General features: G+C 33.5%; 1 protein-coding gene across 1 annotated transcript in view; it reads left to right on the top strand.

Moving 5' to 3' along the window:
• LOC115986184 (pentatricopeptide repeat-containing protein At1g79490, mitochondrial-like) overlaps positions 1-20051 on the top strand; it is a 30778-nt gene extending 10727 nt beyond the window's left edge. Inside the window, exons 6-8 of the mRNA XM_031109040.1 lie at positions 16050-18052; positions 19341-19646; positions 19875-20051. Of these exons, the coding sequence (XP_030964900.1) occupies positions 16050-18006 (1957 nt within the window). The 3' untranslated portion in view covers positions 18007-18052; positions 19341-19646; positions 19875-20051. The remainder of the gene's footprint in view (positions 1-16049; positions 18053-19340; positions 19647-19874) is intronic.
• Positions 20052-20300: the final 249 nt, after the last annotated feature.

Raw genomic sequence — 20300 nt, 5'->3', positions numbered from 1 at the left:
ATGAGAGTATGACATTGTGTAATCAAATTAGAATTTAAGCTTTTTTATTTCTTTTATTTTTCTTTTTCTTTTCACCCTTCTATCATTTAACTTTTTTACAGTTTTCTACTTTGAGTTTTTGTTATAATTCCAAATTTTAGAGAAAGTTGAATTCTAAGTAAATTTTTTTAAAGCAATTAATGCAATGAGACAGAGACATGTATACACAACTTTGTTGTTATATTTCAATATTCTTAATACTTTTAGACTAATTTATTTTCTCAACTTATTTTTTACACTACAACAAAATGTATTTTCGGCAATGAAAATTTTTGTTACTAAAAGGCCAAATTAGAATAACATTAGATGTATAAACTTATGTATTTAGACTAATCTCTCCTCTTCTTTTTTTTTTTTTTGAGTAAATAGTAATATTTATTAGAACACACATAAAAATATTAATATTAGTGTTTTAAACCGGGTTTATAATATATTACATAGCTAAAATACAACTACAAAAGGGCCTAACATTTATAGTTGTAAACTGGGGTTATAAACAGCGAACACTTTTTTTTTTAGACAGTTTCAACCTAAGGTGTCCACTCTTGATGATAGCTCTTTATTATCAGACCAAAACACCAATCAGTTTTTGGTGTAAGCGAGAATTGAATCTCAAATCTCTCATACAACCATTAGAGACTTTACCAGTTGAACTTACTGAAACCCACATAAATAGCGGATACTAGACACACACAACAATCTCTTCTTTTAATTATTAACAACTATGAGTACTTATTTAGACTAATCTATTCTTTTAATTATTAGTAACTATGAGTTAATTATTTTAGTTTCTATGTTTTAATCATATGAAATATAAACTTGTAGTTTATTGACATTAAGGAAAACCTGAGCATGATAATGAGTCTCGATTGAATTCTAAATGAACTTGTATCTAGTTAGATTTAGCAAATCTTCCAATACATTAAATTCAACACTATTGGGAATGGAGAAATCATGTAGTAGTTTCAAAGATATAAAAATGAGGACAATTAAGTAAATAAAATTAAGTTTTACTTTGAATCTTTTCTTTTAATCTTGGCCTCCCTAAATTGGAATCTTGACTCTGCCACTGGCTTTAGTATATCCTAGTACTAAGGATTAATCAGTTTGATTTTGGCTGACTATATGAGACTTAGTCAAGGTTTCTAGCTCCAAAAGAATCTTTTCAATTACTCTTATCGATAAGGATTGATTAAGAGAGGTGCTTACTTGTATTAATGGTTTGAGACCTTGATAATCCAACCTCTCTAATTCTGATTCGGAATGTGCAAATCAAATGGCAATTTTTAATTGCTTACCATGTCAATAATAATCAATCAGAAGGTGCCTACTCAAATGCCTAGGACACACTAACAATAGGTGATTGCCAGGCTTTGGCAAATATGTTATGAGTGACATACATGCAATTTTTGGAAAACATAAAGGGGAAAAATTTTAGTCCCAAGCATACAATACATAAGAACAATAACATCAATAAATGTGTGTTGAGGTATAAATTTTCGGGCCCTAATTTCATTAGCCCACTCACAAAAATATATACCCACACAAGCCCATAAGCTATTTTGAGCCCACATAAATATTTCCCACAAATACTTCCTATATAAGCCCCATAAATTATCTTGGGCCCTCTCACAAATATTACCCATTATATCCCACATATTATCCAACTTAGATTTTCCACAAAAAATACTTACCACATTACTACCAAAATTGAGCCACAAAATTACACTATCTCCACAAAAAAGCCCAAAATCATTTAACTTGTGGGCAAAGCCCAAAAGCCCAACAAAACTCTCTTATAAAGCCCGTTGCTACACGTCATCTTTACAAAGCCTATTGCTACACGGCACCTCTAAAGCACATTGCTATACGGCACCTTTACAAAGCTCATTGCTACATGGCACCCTTTACAAAGCCCGTTGTTACACGGCAATATTTTTGCAAAATCTCAAATTATTTTATAAAGCCCAAATATTAATTTGGCACCTATTCTAATAAAGCCTAAATGATGATTTGGCACTATTTTATAAAGTCCAAATACTAATTTGGCAACTATTTTAATAAAGCCCAAATGATAATTTGGAACTATTTTCATAAAGCCCAAATGATAATTTGGCACTATTATCACAAAACCCAAATACTATTTTGGCAACTATTTTTAAAAGCCCAATATTATTTTGGCAACTATTTCTAAAAATCCAATATTATTTTGACACCTATTTTACATATGCTAAAATCCCTCAATCATGGGAAATATAATTACTCATCTCTCAAAAATATTTCTTTTATAAAATTCATGGGAACTATGCTTATTTTCCTATAACCAACTAACTACAAAAGCCCATGTATATTACCTATGGCAAAACCATTCATTTTAGTACGGATGACCAAGCCCAAAGAAGCTCAATTACAAAGCCCAGCTGAGCCAGCCCAGCTTATACACAAATCTCAGCAGCTGAAGCTCATGCGAGCTGACTAGTCAGATTTCAGCACAACTTAACAACAAGAGCCCATTGCCATCAAGTTCCAACTTGTCCAACGTGTCCATCAAGGGTTAAAATCTTCCTTCACAAGCTGAAATTCCATCATTTCTCATGTGACATAAAGCTAAAGTGACATGACAAAAAGCTGGGAAGCTTCAGCCAGCTATCTCTTCTTTCTTCTCTAGCCCATTCGGTCAAGAACCAAGGGCAGCCATGACCAGGCCATGAAAGCTCCTGAAACAGCTTGAAATCAATTCATTTTCATACTAAAAATGTGTACTCTCTGGTTCATGGACCAAGCAAATAAACTCCAAATGAGGAAATTTAGGGAAATGTAGTTTAGAGGACACCAAAGGGATCCCAACAGAGTTCCCAGCAAGGGCTTCATGGTTGACACCTAGCTTGGGGTGATATAATCTGCCCTAGGGAGCTCTGATTCTAGCAGCAGTATAACCAAGATCATTAGTCTAATGCATGCTTTAATCCCATTAGCTAAGGCCAATCAGCATTCAATGCTAAGTATGTATAAAATTATATTAAGTGGTTTGAGTTATTAATTAAATGATATAACCTTTCACTTGACATTCAGAGCATCTATACTGTACTCAAAGAATAACATAATCCACCAGTTACTCAAATTCTAAATTTCACATAATATATCTCTTAATACTTTAAGGTACACAACTTTCATTATATCCTAAAATACACAATACTACAAAGCTAAACATCAAATTGCTAATTTGGGATCTATACTTTTAAAATTAAAAACTAGCTCCTTCCAAAACTCGATTAAGGCTCCCTCTACTTCAAAATAAAACTTGTTGATTGAAAGAGTGAAGGGGGTGAGCTACACAGCTCAGTAAAAGTAAGATACATGAGAATTTAATAAGGATGCATGTAAATCAAATCATTTCATTCTATAAATGTTCAGATAAGAGAACATCTTTTCATGCATAGTATTTTATACTATTCATAATAATAACTTATACGCTCTTCATAGGAAAATAATTGTTCTCCTTTTTCCTATCAGAATAATATTACCAAAACCTTTCGGACTGAATTTCTTTCATTTCTTACAAAGTCACCAAATATAATATTGATTATATAAAATCACATACATACATATATATATATATATACACACACATATATTCTTATTACAAAATAATCATTTTAACTTAAATCGGATAATTGGTAACTTTGTCTTAACTAGAAACATCGTAAAGAATAACAAAACTTTTCTTCATAAACTTCTTCTTGTAAAATATTATAACTTTCATAGTCATAAAACTTAACGTTTCATAAAGAACAGATATCTGATAACTTTTTAACATAAACTTGTACTTTCATTAGAAGTTTATCTTTATAGAATACTAAAATCTTTTCATCAGATTCTTTATCTTTAAAGTACATCAGAACTTCAGAAACTTTTATCTTTAAAGAACAGCTTTTCTTTTCATCATAAACTTCTTCTTTTCATGAGAACTTTTAACTTTTCACAATGCATATAAACAAAATCATTCTCTCATGATTAATAACATAATATAGTTGTTCATACCATATTGGTTAGTACATATCTGATAAGTCTGTACAGAGAAGGCCTAATCACATTTGGGTGCCTTCATGTGCATGATATTGTCCTCTTTAGGAGGCCTGATAGCACATCCACTCAAGGTTTTGTTCCTCCCTGCCATCAGTACACATTGGGGAGAAGGCCTTGTTCAAATTAAAGTTACAGGCAGCCCCATTTCCTCTACTTTAAATGGCCCAGAGTTAGGGGCAACCCCATTTTCTCTACTTTAAATGGCCAAACAGATAACATTTTCTATAGAAAGCCAGTAATTAACCCCTACTGGCCGAGTTCAAATCACCAGAGGACATAACCCGAAAACATTTCATACTTATACATTATACTGAAATTTCTTATTTTACATAACATTTCATAATAATAGCATTTCTATTCTTTTCTTTAAACATCATATTCGTGGAAATTAGTAATGGTATCAATATGTTTAAATCATATACATAAGATTTCGAAAGCTCACGAAGATATCATTGTCTAAAACATTATTATATGTCATATCTCTAATAAAAAACCTTTTAATGCATAATACACTTTAAAATAACCTCATGACTTACCAAATGCTCATATAACTTATCTCTTACCTGAAAGCAGAGGAACCGAAAGCCTACAGTCGAAGGAGCTTAGACTTGGGTACTGGCAACACCTAAACCAAATATCAAAACTTATTACTATCAATCTTACCTTAACATAAACTTACATATTCATCTCAAAACCTATATCTTAGAACCAAGGAAATCCTAATCTCACTTCAACGAGGTTCCCACAAATATATTATGCACACATCAACAAATGATGTACCAAACTAAAGAAAAACTATCATTCTCATATTAATAACATACCTCTAGAAGAGTCAACTTCATTTCAAAAGGTGCTTTGAGATTGGAAGTAAGGGTGCATGCATAAACTTACACAAGGCAACATATAACATGAACAAAACAGCTTCATAAAAATAACAGTTGAATAGTTTAGAACCCCTCCTTTAAGTACTAAATCTTGAACCAAGTTATACAAAATTAATCTATGATCCAGACATATCAAATAATGAGCTTATTAATTTATAGCTCAAAACATTCATCCTAACTTTAGAATTAAATCCTCAAAGTTAGAGTTAACAATTACTATTTACTGCTCATTTCAGCAGCATATGCCTCATTTGTAAAATACAAATAGGCTGTCCATACAGACCCAAATGTCATACAATTTTCCAGAGCAACTCCTTTGAATGTCTAGTAAATACCATATCGATTTCGGAGTCAAATCATGAAATCATGATTTACTAAAAATCATACAAGACAACATGCTCAAATTTGTCCTGACAGAATTTCATGCAACTTAGAAATTAAACCATTATTTTTATATTGATCCAAATGTTGTGAGACCACTTCCATTAGAACTATATGTGTCTTAGCATTCATAAGAACTACTCCTAACATCCTAATTCACTGTATATAATTTAATACATAATTTATCATACATAAACACAGAATCTGTTATAGAGGCAGCTTTGAAACATTTTCTTGTAAAATCATAAAATGATTGCAAATAGTCTTATTATCATATGGGGATTTTTATACACTCATTAGATATGTTAGAAAACATTTTATATAGTCATTTAACCATTTATAGCAAAATTAAATACAACAAAAATCCTAATAGTAATATCAAAAGTACTCACCCTAACTTTATCTTACTTCCTTAATCATATACAATCATTAATTAGCAAAAACCCTAATCTACCTTCAACAAACCATCAACATAATTTCAAAGTTTCTTAAAACAGCATATATATATAGATATAAAAAATCACAAGTTCATGATTTCCTAATTTTACAAACCACAAATACCATTACTAAAATTCCTTGAAGAAATCATGGATTCTAAGATGAGAGTAGCTAAAACCCTTACCAAGTTTATTGTTCTTGAGGGGAAATAAACATAGAATCACTCAGTACGAAAGGATTTCTCTTTTCTAGTGGCTAAACCCGAGTATGAGAGGCAGAGAGCTTGAGAGAGTCTTTTCTTTCTTTTGGTGTTGGACCGTGGGTATGAAAGAGGGAGAGAGCTTCTTGAGTTTTCAGTTTCTTTGAGAGAGGGTGAAGAAGATATGAGATGGAGTCTTGTCTTTCTTTTAATGTGTGGACCCATAGGTTTGACAAAAGGGACTAAGAGAGCTTCTAGCTCTTTCCTTAAGAAAAAAGAGAGTAAAGTGAGGTGAGAATTCTGATTTGCATGGACCCGTGGAAATAGAGAGGCTTCTTGGATGCTCTAGTTACTTTGACATTCTAGTTACTTTGACAAAGTCAAAGAAGAGATTAGGTGGAGCTTGCTCATTGCATGTCCAAGTCTTGGTCTTTAGGGTTTAAGGGGATAACGTGTCAACATGTATGATGCTTTAGCATTATATGTGTTGAATTTCCATTGCATGTATGGGTGGAAATTTACTATAACATCTCATGCATCATGCTTAATTAAAACACCAACTATGTATTTAATAACTCAAACCACATAATATAATTTTGTACTTACTTAGTACATATATATATATATATATATATATATATATATATATATAATACAAATACCTATTCAATTATTTATAATTTTTACAATTCTTATTTAATGGCATTATAAAATAATATGTTTATTAAATACTCTTCTATTAATTATAAAAAGAAAGTGGCTTAAAATAGTAATTAATGACTCACATATACTTTATCAGAGAGTTTCTTTTTCTCAGATGCATCCATTGACATCATCTAATATAGACAATGACGTTTATTATAAGTATGCTATCTAAAATATTACAGACAAGTTTTATATATAGACATTGACATCACCTATTATAAACAACTAAGTTTTATATATATGCATTACTTACATAGTTCCTAAACCAGCTGCAGAATTTCCCCATGTGCTACTTTTGAATAACATCATCGGTTACATGAGAAGGGAAATCAGCCTTGATCTCCGCTATGTGTACACTATGTAGAAAACTATGTTAGTGTTAAGTTAGAATATTGTACTTGAATACCATGAAAGGATTCGCAATGACATATTACTTACTCGCGAAATGAGGTGATTTGTTCACAATTGAATAGCACATAACGATGTGTTTGGATCCATGAATTTGAATCTAGTATAATGCTCACCACTGCACCCATGGATTCCTCGACATTCCTTACAGGCCGATTGAATGCAGTTTCAATGGATTTAAAATAGCGTGAGTAGAATACTAAGCATTCCTCTGCTACATATCATTCTGCAATGGAGCCTTCTGGATAAGTTTTATTATGCACGTAAAACTTATGTCTTGATAAGTACCTATTGGTAAACCCAAGATCAACAACGGAAAATTAGTGTGAAAAAAAAATTAATTAGATAGACAAAGTTACTATATGTGTTACTTCTCTATGGGATACATCCAACGATAAATGAACTAGGCCAACAATTATGGCTTCGCTAGCCAAATGCATGACTAGATGTACCATCACTATAAAGAAAGAGGAAGGGAATTTCCTTTCCAACTCACACAATGTCACTACAATTCTCTTCTCAAGAGCCCCAAGTTCATATCTCCCTAAAGAAATAAGATAAGCCAATTAAAGGCCTACTCACTTCAAGGGGCAATGATCCGTATATTGCTATCGGAAAAAGTTACTGCATTAAGATATGATTATTATGACTCTTCATCCCATTAATCTTGCGTTCTTTGAGTTTAACACAACGTGAGATGTTTGAATAATATCCATCTAGCACTCTTACATCCTTCAAAAATTGTAGAAAACCATCTTTTTCACTGGTATTCATATGGTAGCAAGCATGTGGTATACGTGTCTTATCATTCTCAACCTTTTCCAATACCCATATCCTTTAAGTCTTGACGTGCCTTCAAGTTATCCTTTGTCTTGTCATCCAAATTCAACAATGTGCCGATGCCGATTATATTATCAACTACATTCTTTTCAATATGCATTACGTCAAGATTGTGACGCAACTCATGGTCCTCCCAATAAGGTAAGGTGAAAAATATACTTCTCTTATTTCACGCGGTTAAGGCTTCCTCCCCTCTTTTTCTTTTATTGGGCAAATTTATTGTTTTCTGCCCAAACACATGATCGATTACATCATCCATTTGTAACATGATTTCCCCCCTGGATACCGTAATAGGAGCTAATCTCGTATCAACATGCCCATCAAATGATTGTTTTTGCTTATGAAATTTATGATTACTATCCAAAAATCCCATATGTCCAATGTAACTAAATTTCCTTCCATATTTCAACCAACGAGACTAACTATCATAATTATAAAGAGGACATGCAAGAACACCTTTGGTACTCCAACCTGAGATATTACCATATGTAGGAAAATCATTTGTAGTCCACAATAATGCAGCATGTATTTGGAATGATTTTTTGGAAGACACATCAAACGTTTTTACTGCAACATCCCATAACTCCTTCAGTTCTTCTACTCGGGGTTGTAAGTAGACATCTATATCATTCTCGAGCGAGGTTGGATCGGGAATCAATAATGATAGCATGAAAGAAGACCTTTTCATGCACATCCATAGAGGGAGATTGTATGGGATCAAAATGACAGGTCATGCTATGAGTACTACTCATATTTCCATATGGATTAAATCCATCGGTTGCTAATCCCAGCCTCACATTACAAGGCTCGAATGAGAACTCTATGTACTTAGAGTCAAATGATTTTCAAACTTCAAAATCAGCAGGATGCCTCAATAACCAGTCATTCACACAACTTTCGGCATGCCACTTCAAATGCTTGGCTGTTTCAGGAGACATAAATAGTCGCTGCAATCTTGACTTTAAGGGGAACCACTGTAAGATCTTTGCAGGTTTCTTCTTTTTTTTTCTTAGAGGAAGCATTAGTACTTTGTTGACCTTTAAACTCATCACTTTCCCATCTTGAACGGTTACAGTTTGGACAAGTTTCAAGATTGGCATTATCCTTCCAATATAAAATACAATCTTTAGGACAAGCATGAATCTTTTCATAGCTGAAGTCCAAATCCTTAATAATCTTCTTAGCCTCATAATAATTTTTTGGCAACTTAGCATTTGAAGGAAGAAAATCAAACAAAAATTGCAGCAACATGTAAATGACTTGTTGGTCCAACCATTAAGACACTTCATGTGGTATAAATGCACAATGGCTGACAATTTGCTAAAATGCTTACAACCTTCATAACAAGGTTGATTAGCATCTTCAAGCAATTTCATAAACCGAAGTGCATCTTCATTAGGACCTTCAATAGGACCTTCTATGGGTTGTTGCACAATAAGGACTTCTTCCATTAGCTCAAACACCATATCTTGTATGGGGAACATGTCATGCAACATGTCACGAAGATTAGCATACTCTATCGGGTTTTCTTGGACGTGACTATTGGGAATTTCAGAAGAAGTCTGTGTAGATGATGATTCCCCATTAAAAACCCAAGGGTTATAACTCTTACAAATCCCTTTTGATAGTAAGTAAGCCCGTACGACATACATAGGCCACGCCTCTATATGCACACATTGTTTACACGAACATGAAATTATTCCATCTGAGTGTGCATGGTTAGATGCAAAATTCAAAAGCTATTGGACTCCATCTAAATATTCTCCCAACCTTCTATTCGTAAGTTTCATCCAACTCCTATCCATTGCTATAAAGTGGTTTACAAGAAATACCTATAATGTCATTTCATGAAAGCACAAAGTAAGAGTTAACACACATTTCATTTACACAATTTCACTATAACATCGTTACTAGCAATAGCCTAAAATGAATTAATCAAATAAAAACAATTCAACAAGAATCATCCAATATTACACAAAATAAACACTTCTAATATCAGCTAAAACCACCTTATTATTCCATGCAAGCCACCTGCTTACCCCAATTCAACAACCCACCACAACCACACACACACACACACACACACACACACAGAGAACCTTAAATATTTCACCTAAAACTTTGCTGCAACTACAACCTAGCAAAGTCCCATCCTCTTTTTCATTTACTCAGCAACTACAACAACAATATAATTTCATAAAAAGAAAGTCTCTCAAATATAGTACAAACGGGTTTTGCTTCATAAGACACAAAAAGAAACAGAAAGTGAAAAAAACATACATAGAGGCAGAGCTTGGGTCAGGTCTCCTATTTAGGCTCAGCTTCTCAAACTCATTGCTGCAATTCTCTCTCAAAATATCCAACTAATCCCCATTGCATGTAAAAAACATATATATATATATATATATATATATATATATATATATATTTAGTTCTTGTACACTTCATGTGTATTATATTGTCACATTTTAGTAATAAAATCTCTATAATTCAAAACAACACATCATTTTCACCATCCAATAATAATAATATGTATCATTTCACCATCCAATCATCCTAATAAGTCAAAGGGCACCAGTAGACACATTAGATAAAGCCAGTAATGATTCTGAAGAAAGGTTTCTAGCACCAACCACAAGCAAGTGCAATCAACCACTAAGGAACAATAGGAAACAATCAGTAATGCTAGTTGGATACCATGACACAGCATGCCACTTCCATAAGTAGAACAATAAAATTGGACATTCAAGGAAAAGCAGTCAAGAAGAAAGTATTTATAGTTACACAAGGAAAAACTAAATTAGTCAGTACCAATGCCTAATAACTTCTAAACTATTCACCAAGCAAAATGATCCAACATACATAAATATTTATCAGGTTTAACAGAAATTTTGAGTTCCATAACGAAAGACCAACATTAGGTTAAAATAAATACAAATTCAATAAGTCTAAATTATGTGCAGATAGTGCACCTCAAATTCAATAAATACAAAGTTGTGTTTGTAGCATTGTTGATTGATGATTAGCAAAAGCAGCAGTGGCTACTAACATTATGTGCAGACAGTGCACCTCATGATTGCATTAAGCCACTATAGTTCTTTGTCTTGTGAATGGATTAAACTGAAGTTAACCAAAACCTTAACCAGAAATAACAAAGTAGAGTGCAAATGGGGATACATTAGGATGCTCCAAAAACATTCAGCAGAATAACATTACATAACACATTAATTTTGCCTTTGTAAGTGCTTAGTGTAGTATATTTTGCTCACAACCAATCCCAAGTCCAAAGAAAGGGGGAAACACAAAACACAGATTAATATTAGCTTGCTTGAACACACATTAATATTAGCTTGCTTGAACACAGATTTCACACACCTATACATTACATGGTTGCATTATAAACACGGAACACACACGCTACACATGTTCATGTTGAAATTTACATGCACACCTAGTACATTCAAATCCACTTTAAGCATAAATATGAATACAAATTCACATGCTCCCACAAACAATGGCACAAATACACACATCAAACTTCAAACCCATTTTGAAATAGCCCTAAAAATCCCAAATCAAAAACACATTACCCACACCCATACCCAGTTCACCAACAGCACGAGTAGAAGAAGAGGAAGATTGAAAAGAAGGAAACAAAGGAAGGAGGAAGGTAATGGCCATGAAGAAAACCTCAATAAGGTTGAGCTTCAGAATCCAAAAAATTCTCCTTTCTCAATTGAAATTGATTAAGAATCAAAACTATCAAATTCAATGGCCAAACTCAAATATTATTGAACCCTAAATCCCTAACCTAAAAATAAGGATTTGAATGGAAATGAGAGAGGGCTTACAAACTGAATCGGGAGCGACAAGCGCTTGTCAATGTGGATATCTTGACGTTGACGAAGCAAAGAGTGATGGAGATGGAGATGAATGCGTTGGGACCTAGAGGTGGAGTTGGTGGCGGCGGCCGACATGGACTTGACGGCGGCGGAAATTTGGAGAGAGTGAGAGTTTGGAGTAAGTGGGAAAAGGAAACCTAATAAGAGGGAAGATGAAAATAACAAAGTGAAATTTTAGGGAAAATTTAAAGGTCTATAGTGGTGGTCTAACACGCCGCTATAACTAAGAAAAAGCGCCTCAAAAAGGAGACATATAGCGGCATTTTTGCGCCCGCTACAAAAAAATGTTACACCACCTAATAACTTATTATTGAATTCATATTTTGAAAATCCAACCGTTGGATTAAATTTTCTATATGTTCTTAACATGCATGCCAATTTTCATGCCAATTGGGTGTAATTTACTATTTGATCTTTAAACTCATCTTTTATGCGTTATTTTAAACTATAAAAACTTGAATTTAAACAATTGATTGATGACATGACTATTAATCTTTGATCACCTTAAAATTTTGTAATCATGACAAATATATGAAGATAATGTAATCTAACGATATATTTGTCAAAATTCACATTGAATTAAGAAATATAGGGTTTGGTTCAAGTTACACCTGATGTAACTCTAAAAAAGTTACACCATCCAATAACTTATTATTGAATTCATATTTTGAAAATCTAACCGTTGGATTATATTTTCTATATGTTCTTAATATGCATGCCAATTTTCATGCTAATCGGGTGTAATTTATCATTTGATCTTTAAACTCATCTTTTATGCGTTATTTTAAACTACAAAACTTAAATTTAAACAATTGATTGATGACATAGCTATTAATCTTTGATCACTTTGAAATTTTTTAATCATGACAAATATATGAAGATAATGTAATCTAACGGTAGATTTGTCAAAATTCACATTGAATTAAGAAATATAGGGTTTGATTCAAGTTACACCTAATGTAACTCTAAAAAATGTTACATCACCCAATAACTTATTATTGAATTCATATTTTGAAAATCCAACCATTAGATTACATTTTATATATGTTCTTAACATGCATGCCAATTTTCATGCCAATCGGGTGTAATTTATCATTTGATATTTAAACTCATCTTTTATGCGTTATTTTAAACTACAAAAACTTGAATTTAAACAATTGATTGATGACATGACTATTAATCTTTGATCACCTTGAAATTTTGTAATCATGAAAAATATATAAAGATAATGTAATCTAACAGTAGATTTGTCAAAATTCACATTGAATTAAAAAATATAGGGTTCGGTTCAAGTTACACCTGATGTAACTCTAAAAAATGTTACACCACTCAATAACTTATTATTGAATTCATATTTTGAAAATCCAACCGTTGGATTACATTTTCTATATGTTCTTAACATGCATGCCAATTTTCATGCCAATTGGGTGTAATTTACCGTTTGATCTTTGAACTCATTTTTTATGCGTTATTTTAAACTACAAAAACTTAAATTTAAACAATTGATTGATGACATGGTTATTAATCTTTAATCACCTTGAAATTTTGTAACCATAACAAATATATGAAAATAATGTAATCTAACGGTAGATTTGTCAAAATTCACATTGAATTAAGAAATATAGGGTTGGGTTCAAGTTACACCTAATGTAACTCTAAAAAATGTTACACCAACTAATAACTTATTATTGAATTCATATTTTGAAAATCCAACCATTGGATTATATGTTCTATATGTTCTTAACGTGTATGCCAATTTTCATGTCAATCGGGTGTAATTTACGATTTGATCTTTAAGTGGGAAGGTGAAAAAAACAGAGGGAAATTGTGGGGTTGGGAAATTCAAAGGTCTATTGCGACGGTCCAACTTGCCGCTATAACTAATAAAAGCGCCACAAAAAGTATCCCTATTGCGGCGGTCATACAAACCGCCGCTACAGCTAGCATATTGCAGCAGTTTTTCTCTATTGTCGCTATAGCATTTGCGCAAAATGATGTATTTATTGCGACGGATTTTAGGAGCGCTGCTATATCTATGTTACCGCCGCTAAAACATATATATGACTGCAGTTTTATGTCCCACCACTGTAGGATGTTGCAAAAATTATACCTATAGCGGCTGTCCCAAAAAAGGCCGCAATAGATGACATATAGCGGTGTTTTTTGCAACCAACGGAAAAAAACCGCTACAATAATCCAGTTTTTTTGTAGTGAAAGAAATCAATTTTTTTTTCTTTCCTCCTAATTTTTTTATTCTCCCTCTATTTTTCATCCTCTCATTTTGCCATCCTCTGAAGCAAACAGACTTTTAAGAAAATATTATATTTGGTGTACCTTCAAAATTGATTTGAGATAGATGCATGCAAATTTAGTTTCACTTGTGCAAAATTTGATCAACTTATTCAAAAAGACTTGCTTGGATTAAGGAGGAGTTTTCGCAAGAAGAATGTAGATTGCTTAATGGACTTTGAGTGAAGGTGGAAATCTGTTAAAATTGTCTCAAATTCCTATTTTTTGATTTAGTTTGAAATTTCATATGGCAGGGGAAAAAAATCCCTAGTAAAAGAAGGAATTTGGTTTTCCATATTCACTTATTCATTTAGAAATTCACCAAGGAATAGGTATTGAAATTTAATATATGGACAACATCGAAAATAATTTAATGGTTTTAGCACAATAGGTCTTCTCGATGGAGAAATGAGAAGACTCTTTTAGAAGAATGTTAAGTGGAATTCCTTGAAGTGTGGGTCCTATTATGGATGAATATTAATCCTGCAACAACCTTAATATAGGTAGAGATTATAAGAATAAGAAAGAAACAGAGGGCTAACCAAATCAATTAGGTTTCCCCTCCACCTCCTTCTCCTCCTCTATGTTTCTTTGAAGCATCTCTACTAAGTAAAGAGATTGAATATCAAACCCAACTTAATTGTCCCTTGGGCTATAGCTATTGGTGGGGAAGAAGAAAAAGAAAAAGAAAAAAAAGAAGAGAAGAGAAAAATAAAATAAAGAATATATTATTATTTAATTATTTAATTTTTAATTTTTAATTTTATAATAAAATATAGTGTTGATGAGGATTTTTTTCTCCTTCTAAATTGCTGATTTGGATTAAATAATGGAAAAATTTTAGGTACAAAATTGGTTGTAGTCTTTAGCTACAATCTTACTCAATATCTTTTTATTGGAAGTGAATTTTGACAAATTCACCGTTAGATTACATATTTTTCTTATATTCTCCATACTTGCAAAATTTCTAGAAAATTAAAGATCAATAGCTATGTCATAAATAAATTGTTTAAATTGTAAGTTTTTGTAGTTTAAAATTATGCATAAAATATAAACTTATAGATTATATAATAAATAATATTCGATTGACACAAAATTTGATATGTGTATTAAGAGCGTAAAGAACATGCAATTCAACGGTTAGATTTTCAAAATATGTAGTAATATTTATTTTATTGAATAAAGTTGTAGTCTTAGGCTATAACTAATTTTATCGCTTAAAATGATGTAAGGGTTAATGAGGCATTGGCTATGTCAGTAATATTAATAGACTGAAAGGTCACTATAAAAATGTGTGTGTTTGTTTCTCTAAAAAAAAAAAAAAAAAAAAAAATCAAAACTTTTTAATCCAACCCATTATTAATGCCAATGATTTCCTTGAAAAATGAGTCGTGAAATAACTATTCTTGAAAATAATCAACTAATCTATATTAAAGAATCAGTGAATGAGTTGTGATTAGAGGTGAAATGTTACTCGAACTCAGAGTTAGCTGGTTCTCCCCGAAATACGCTAAGGCGCAGTAGTTGACTAGACATCTAAGGGTAAAGCACTATTTTGGTGCGGACTGCGAAAGTGGTACCAAACCGAGGCAAACTCTAAATACTAGATATGACCTAATTCAACAAAGTTTGATGGGGTCTAATCCAAAAAACCAGTCATTTGGACCCAGCGTTCATTAAAAAAAAAAAAAAAAAAAAAAAAAAAAAAAAATCATGTTAATCCCTATAATTGTAATACAAAAATGGCCTGAAAATTTCTTCATAACTGTGGCCCAAAATTGGAAGCCCGAAAACCCCAATCTGAACCTGTCTGCTGACCCTCAAGTCAATTTCAGAAATTTCATCATGATCCGACTATGACTCACATTGCTAAGATAGTGATGCTTGTTTGAGTTTGTTTAGATGGGCTAGGAGGCAGCCATGGTATTTGCCAAATGATGAGTGTTATGCGATGCTGTTTGATGGGTTAAACCAAAATAGAGATTTTGAAGGAATCCAATTGTTGTTTGATGAAATGGTTGGTGATTCTAGTAATAATGGGATTTCATCATTTACTGCGTATAATCGGGTAATTCAGTATTTGGCTAAAGCTGAGAAATTGGAGGTGTCATTTTGTTGTTTTAAGAAGGTTCAGGATTCAGGTTGTAAAATTGATGTCCAAACATATAACTCTCTTATTACATTGTTTTTGAATAAGGGTTTGCCTTATAAGGCATTTGAGATATATGGAAGCATGGAAGCAGCAGGGTGTTTGTTGGATGGGTCAACTTATGAGTTGATGATACCAAGTCTGGCGAAATCAGGCCGTCTTGATGCCACTTTCAAGCTCTTCCAGGAGATGAAAGAGAGGAATTTTCGGCCTGGCTTCAGTGTCTTCTCGTCACTTGTTGATTCAATGGGCAAAGCTGGGAGATTGGACACCTCAATGAAGGTGTACATGGAAATGCAGGGTTATGGGCTCCGATCATCTGCTACTATGTATGTTTCTTTGATTGAGTCATATGTGAAGGCCGGGAAGTTAGATGCTGCTCTTAGGCTTTGGGATGAGATGAAGAAAGCAGGGTTCAGACCTAACTTTGGGCTGTACACATTGATTGTTGAGTCACACGCAAAATCAGGGAAGCTTGATATTGCCATGTCTGCCTTTAAAGATATGGAGAAGGCTGGATTTTTACCAACCCCATCTACATATTCTTGTCTCTTGGAAATGCATGCAGCCACTGGACAAGTAGATTCTGCCATGAAGCTCTATAACTCGATGACGAATGCAGGTCTGAGACCAGGTCTAAGTACTTATACTGCCCTTTTGACGCTTTTGGCTAACAAGAAGCTTGTAGATGTGGCTGCCAAAATTTTACTAGAAATGAAGGCCATGGGGTATTCTGTTGATGTGAGTGCTAGTGATGTTTTGATGGTGTATATCAAGGATGGTTCTGTTGATCTTGCTTTGAGATGGTTACGCTTCATGGGTTCATCAGGTATTAGAACAAATAATTTTATAATCAGACAATTGTTTGAGTCATGTATGAAGAATGGTTTGTATGAGTCAGCCAAACCTCTCCTTGAAACATATGTGAGCTCTGCTGCAAAAGTTGATCTCATACTATACACATCAATTTTGGCGCATCTTGTGAGATGCCAGGAAGAGGAGAATGAGAAGCATTTGATGTCTATTCGTAGTGCTACCAAACATAGGGCACACTCTTTCATGTGTGGACTCTTCACAGGCCCAGAGCAGAGGAAACAACCGGTTTTATCTTTTGTGAGGGAATTCTTTCAGAGCATCGATTATGAGTTGGAAGAGGGTGCTGCAAGGTACTTTGTCAATGTTCTTCTCAACTATCTTGTTCTTATGGGGCAGATAAACCGAGCTCGATGTGTTTGGAAGGTTGCCTATGAGAATAAGCTTTTCCCAAAGGCAATAGTCTTCGATCAACATATTGCTTGGTCCCTTGATGTTAGAAACTTGTCAGTGGGAGCTGCTCTTATAGCAGTTGCACACACCCTCCATAGATTCAGAAAACGCATGTTGTATTACGGTGCTGTCCCAAGACGCATTAAATTGGTTACTGGACCTACCTTGAAGATTGTGGTCGCACAGATGTTGAGTTCAGTAGAATCTCCTTTTGAGGTCAGTAAGGTGGTTCTAAGAGCCCCTGGAGATTCTGTCATGGAGTGGTTTAAGAAACCAATTGTTCAACAATTTCTTCTAAATGAGATTCCATCAAGGTCTGATATCCTCCTGCACAAGCTGAACACACTTTTTCCCAGTTCAGCACCTGAAATTAGATCTCTGTCTCCTCCCAAGCCTCTAATTGCAAGGAGAGCAATGTAAACATATCTGATATCAGTTATAGGCCTTGTATTTGCGAAATAAAACTGTAAGTTATTATATGTTTCAGTGGTGTCTTCTTTCTACCTTGGGTCTCTTATTTCATATTGATGAGACATGCATATAGGCCAAAAAAGAAGTGGAAGTATTGGCAAAATAAAATTTTTAATTAAGAAATAAATAACAAATGATAAAAATTCAAAGAAGAAAAGGTGTTAATCTCACAATTGACAAACGTTTACACATTGAGTTGTATTTTGAAAATCCATGTTATTTCTGAAACTCAGATTGTTCTAATATCTATGAAACTTGAACTTCGCTTTTAGTAGCTTCCAATCTTATAATTTTTTTTTTTAGATAAGTAAATAATTTTATTGAAATCTGAAAAAAGTGTGCTCCCAATACACTAGCTGTATACAACAGGACATACAAAGAAAAGAACAAAAGAAATATGTAAAAGAAACAACTATGAAAATCTCAAGGAGGCCAAATAATCTAGGAACCCTGCAATCAAAAATGATGTAGGCGGCTATATCCACTCATACAAGGACTTGAGGAATGTATATTTCAGCTTGGTCATGGTAACTGGCATTACTTTCATTCCAAATGGACCATATGAGATACAATGGAGCTGCTTGCCACACAGCCCCATTCCCATGCCTACCAAAGCACCCCTTCCAACCCTTGATCATCTCCCTGACCGAAAGGGGCATTACCCATGACACAACAAACAAGGAGTATACCATACCTCACATATCTGATGCCACTGCACAGTGAAGAAACAATGAATCACATCCTTACCACATTTTTTTACAAATGAAGCACCATGCCATTACATTTATAATATAAATTCACATAACAATGTCATATTGGCTATTGGAAATTTTAGTTGTTGTTGATATGCTTTTATCCTAGACTGATTTCAATGTTTTATCTGCACAGAATTTGTTCAATATATTTGTTTATATTGATGTGACCACATGACCAAGTGATATTCAATGTACATTATTTGAGAGGCATGACAATTTGTCAAACGGTGGCAAATGAGGAGCTTTTTGAGTTTATAGCCGAAAATGATTAATCTGTTAATTTTGGATAAAAGTGATATGTGTAGTATTTTTCTCATTCATATTCAAAATATGTTTTTATTTTTTTTTTGGCAAAAATTATCATTTTAGCTTTGATATTGCATTTGAAATGTTTGTTTGAGATTTTTTGTGTATGACTACATGCAGATAGGAGCATGCTGTCTGCGTGTGGCTTATTTTTTAAAGCAGATAAGAAATTTTGAATCCTGAAACTATCTTTTTATCAAATCTATTCTATCTGTAAAACAGGTCAAGGCAGGCTGGGAAGTTGTGACAACTGCAGGTCAAAACTCTCCCCCAGCCCCAATTAAATTTTTGAAAGAGGGGAATACAAATGAAATCTGCTTCTCCTGGATGCCTTACCTCATAAGGTGGCATTTGACTCATTGTGCCTCAGCTGCTTTATATCAAGATGCATATCTTTCTGTTTGTTGCTTGGCCCATGACACTAAATTGGCCTGCCCCACAACTTCCAAAGTCTGTGTTCTTTTTCTTCTGTTACTCTGTTCAAGAGTGAAGTTGACAACTTTTTCTCTGCACTCAAGACTGCCAAAGGTGACCTGGTTTATGCTTAGCTTCCAGTGTTGATTAAGCAAATGCTCTTTTGTTTCGAAGTCTTTAGATTTTGAAATAAGTAAATAACAGTTATCAGCCATAGAACTCCCCCCCACCCCCCACCTCCTCAAAAAAAGAAAAAAGAAAAGAAAAATGAGATGTTGGTAATCTGTTCTTACTTAACTTACCTGCATTAAGTTCCAAATGATAGTTTTTTTTTTTTTGCAGGCCTGTTCTTTATTGAGTCAAATATAGCTGCAGCTACTGACGATAAGCAAGTTACTCCTATTGGATTTGACAATATTTCCTGATATGATTGAGTATGCCAAAAATTTGGATTTGAATATCCCTGTAGGGGCAACAAATTTAGATGCTTTGTTCCACAAGAGAGAGTTGGAGCTTAAAAGGTACAGTAGGAATTCAGTTTTGGTTTATGTTCAGCTTTATTTTTAGTGAATTTAATTTTTTGTTCTTGCGTTTGAGTAATGTCCTTGAGAAGAATGGACATGACAAAGATTATCCAATCTCATACTTGGGATGTAAAGCTAGCCCAGTCAACTGAGTACTAAGCTCATCAAGCTGAGCTACCTTTGCTGAAATTTGATTGGCTTGGGATGTGAAGCTAGTGTGGTTAAGCCTCCCATTTAGCTTGGT

The sequence above is a fragment of the Quercus lobata genome, chromosome 4, assembly GCF_001633185.2.
Source record: "Quercus lobata isolate SW786 chromosome 4, ValleyOak3.0 Primary Assembly, whole genome shotgun sequence".
NCBI lineage: Eukaryota > Viridiplantae > Streptophyta > Magnoliopsida > Fagales > Fagaceae > Quercus > Quercus lobata.
This window is presented reverse-complemented; position numbering and strand designations above follow the sequence as displayed.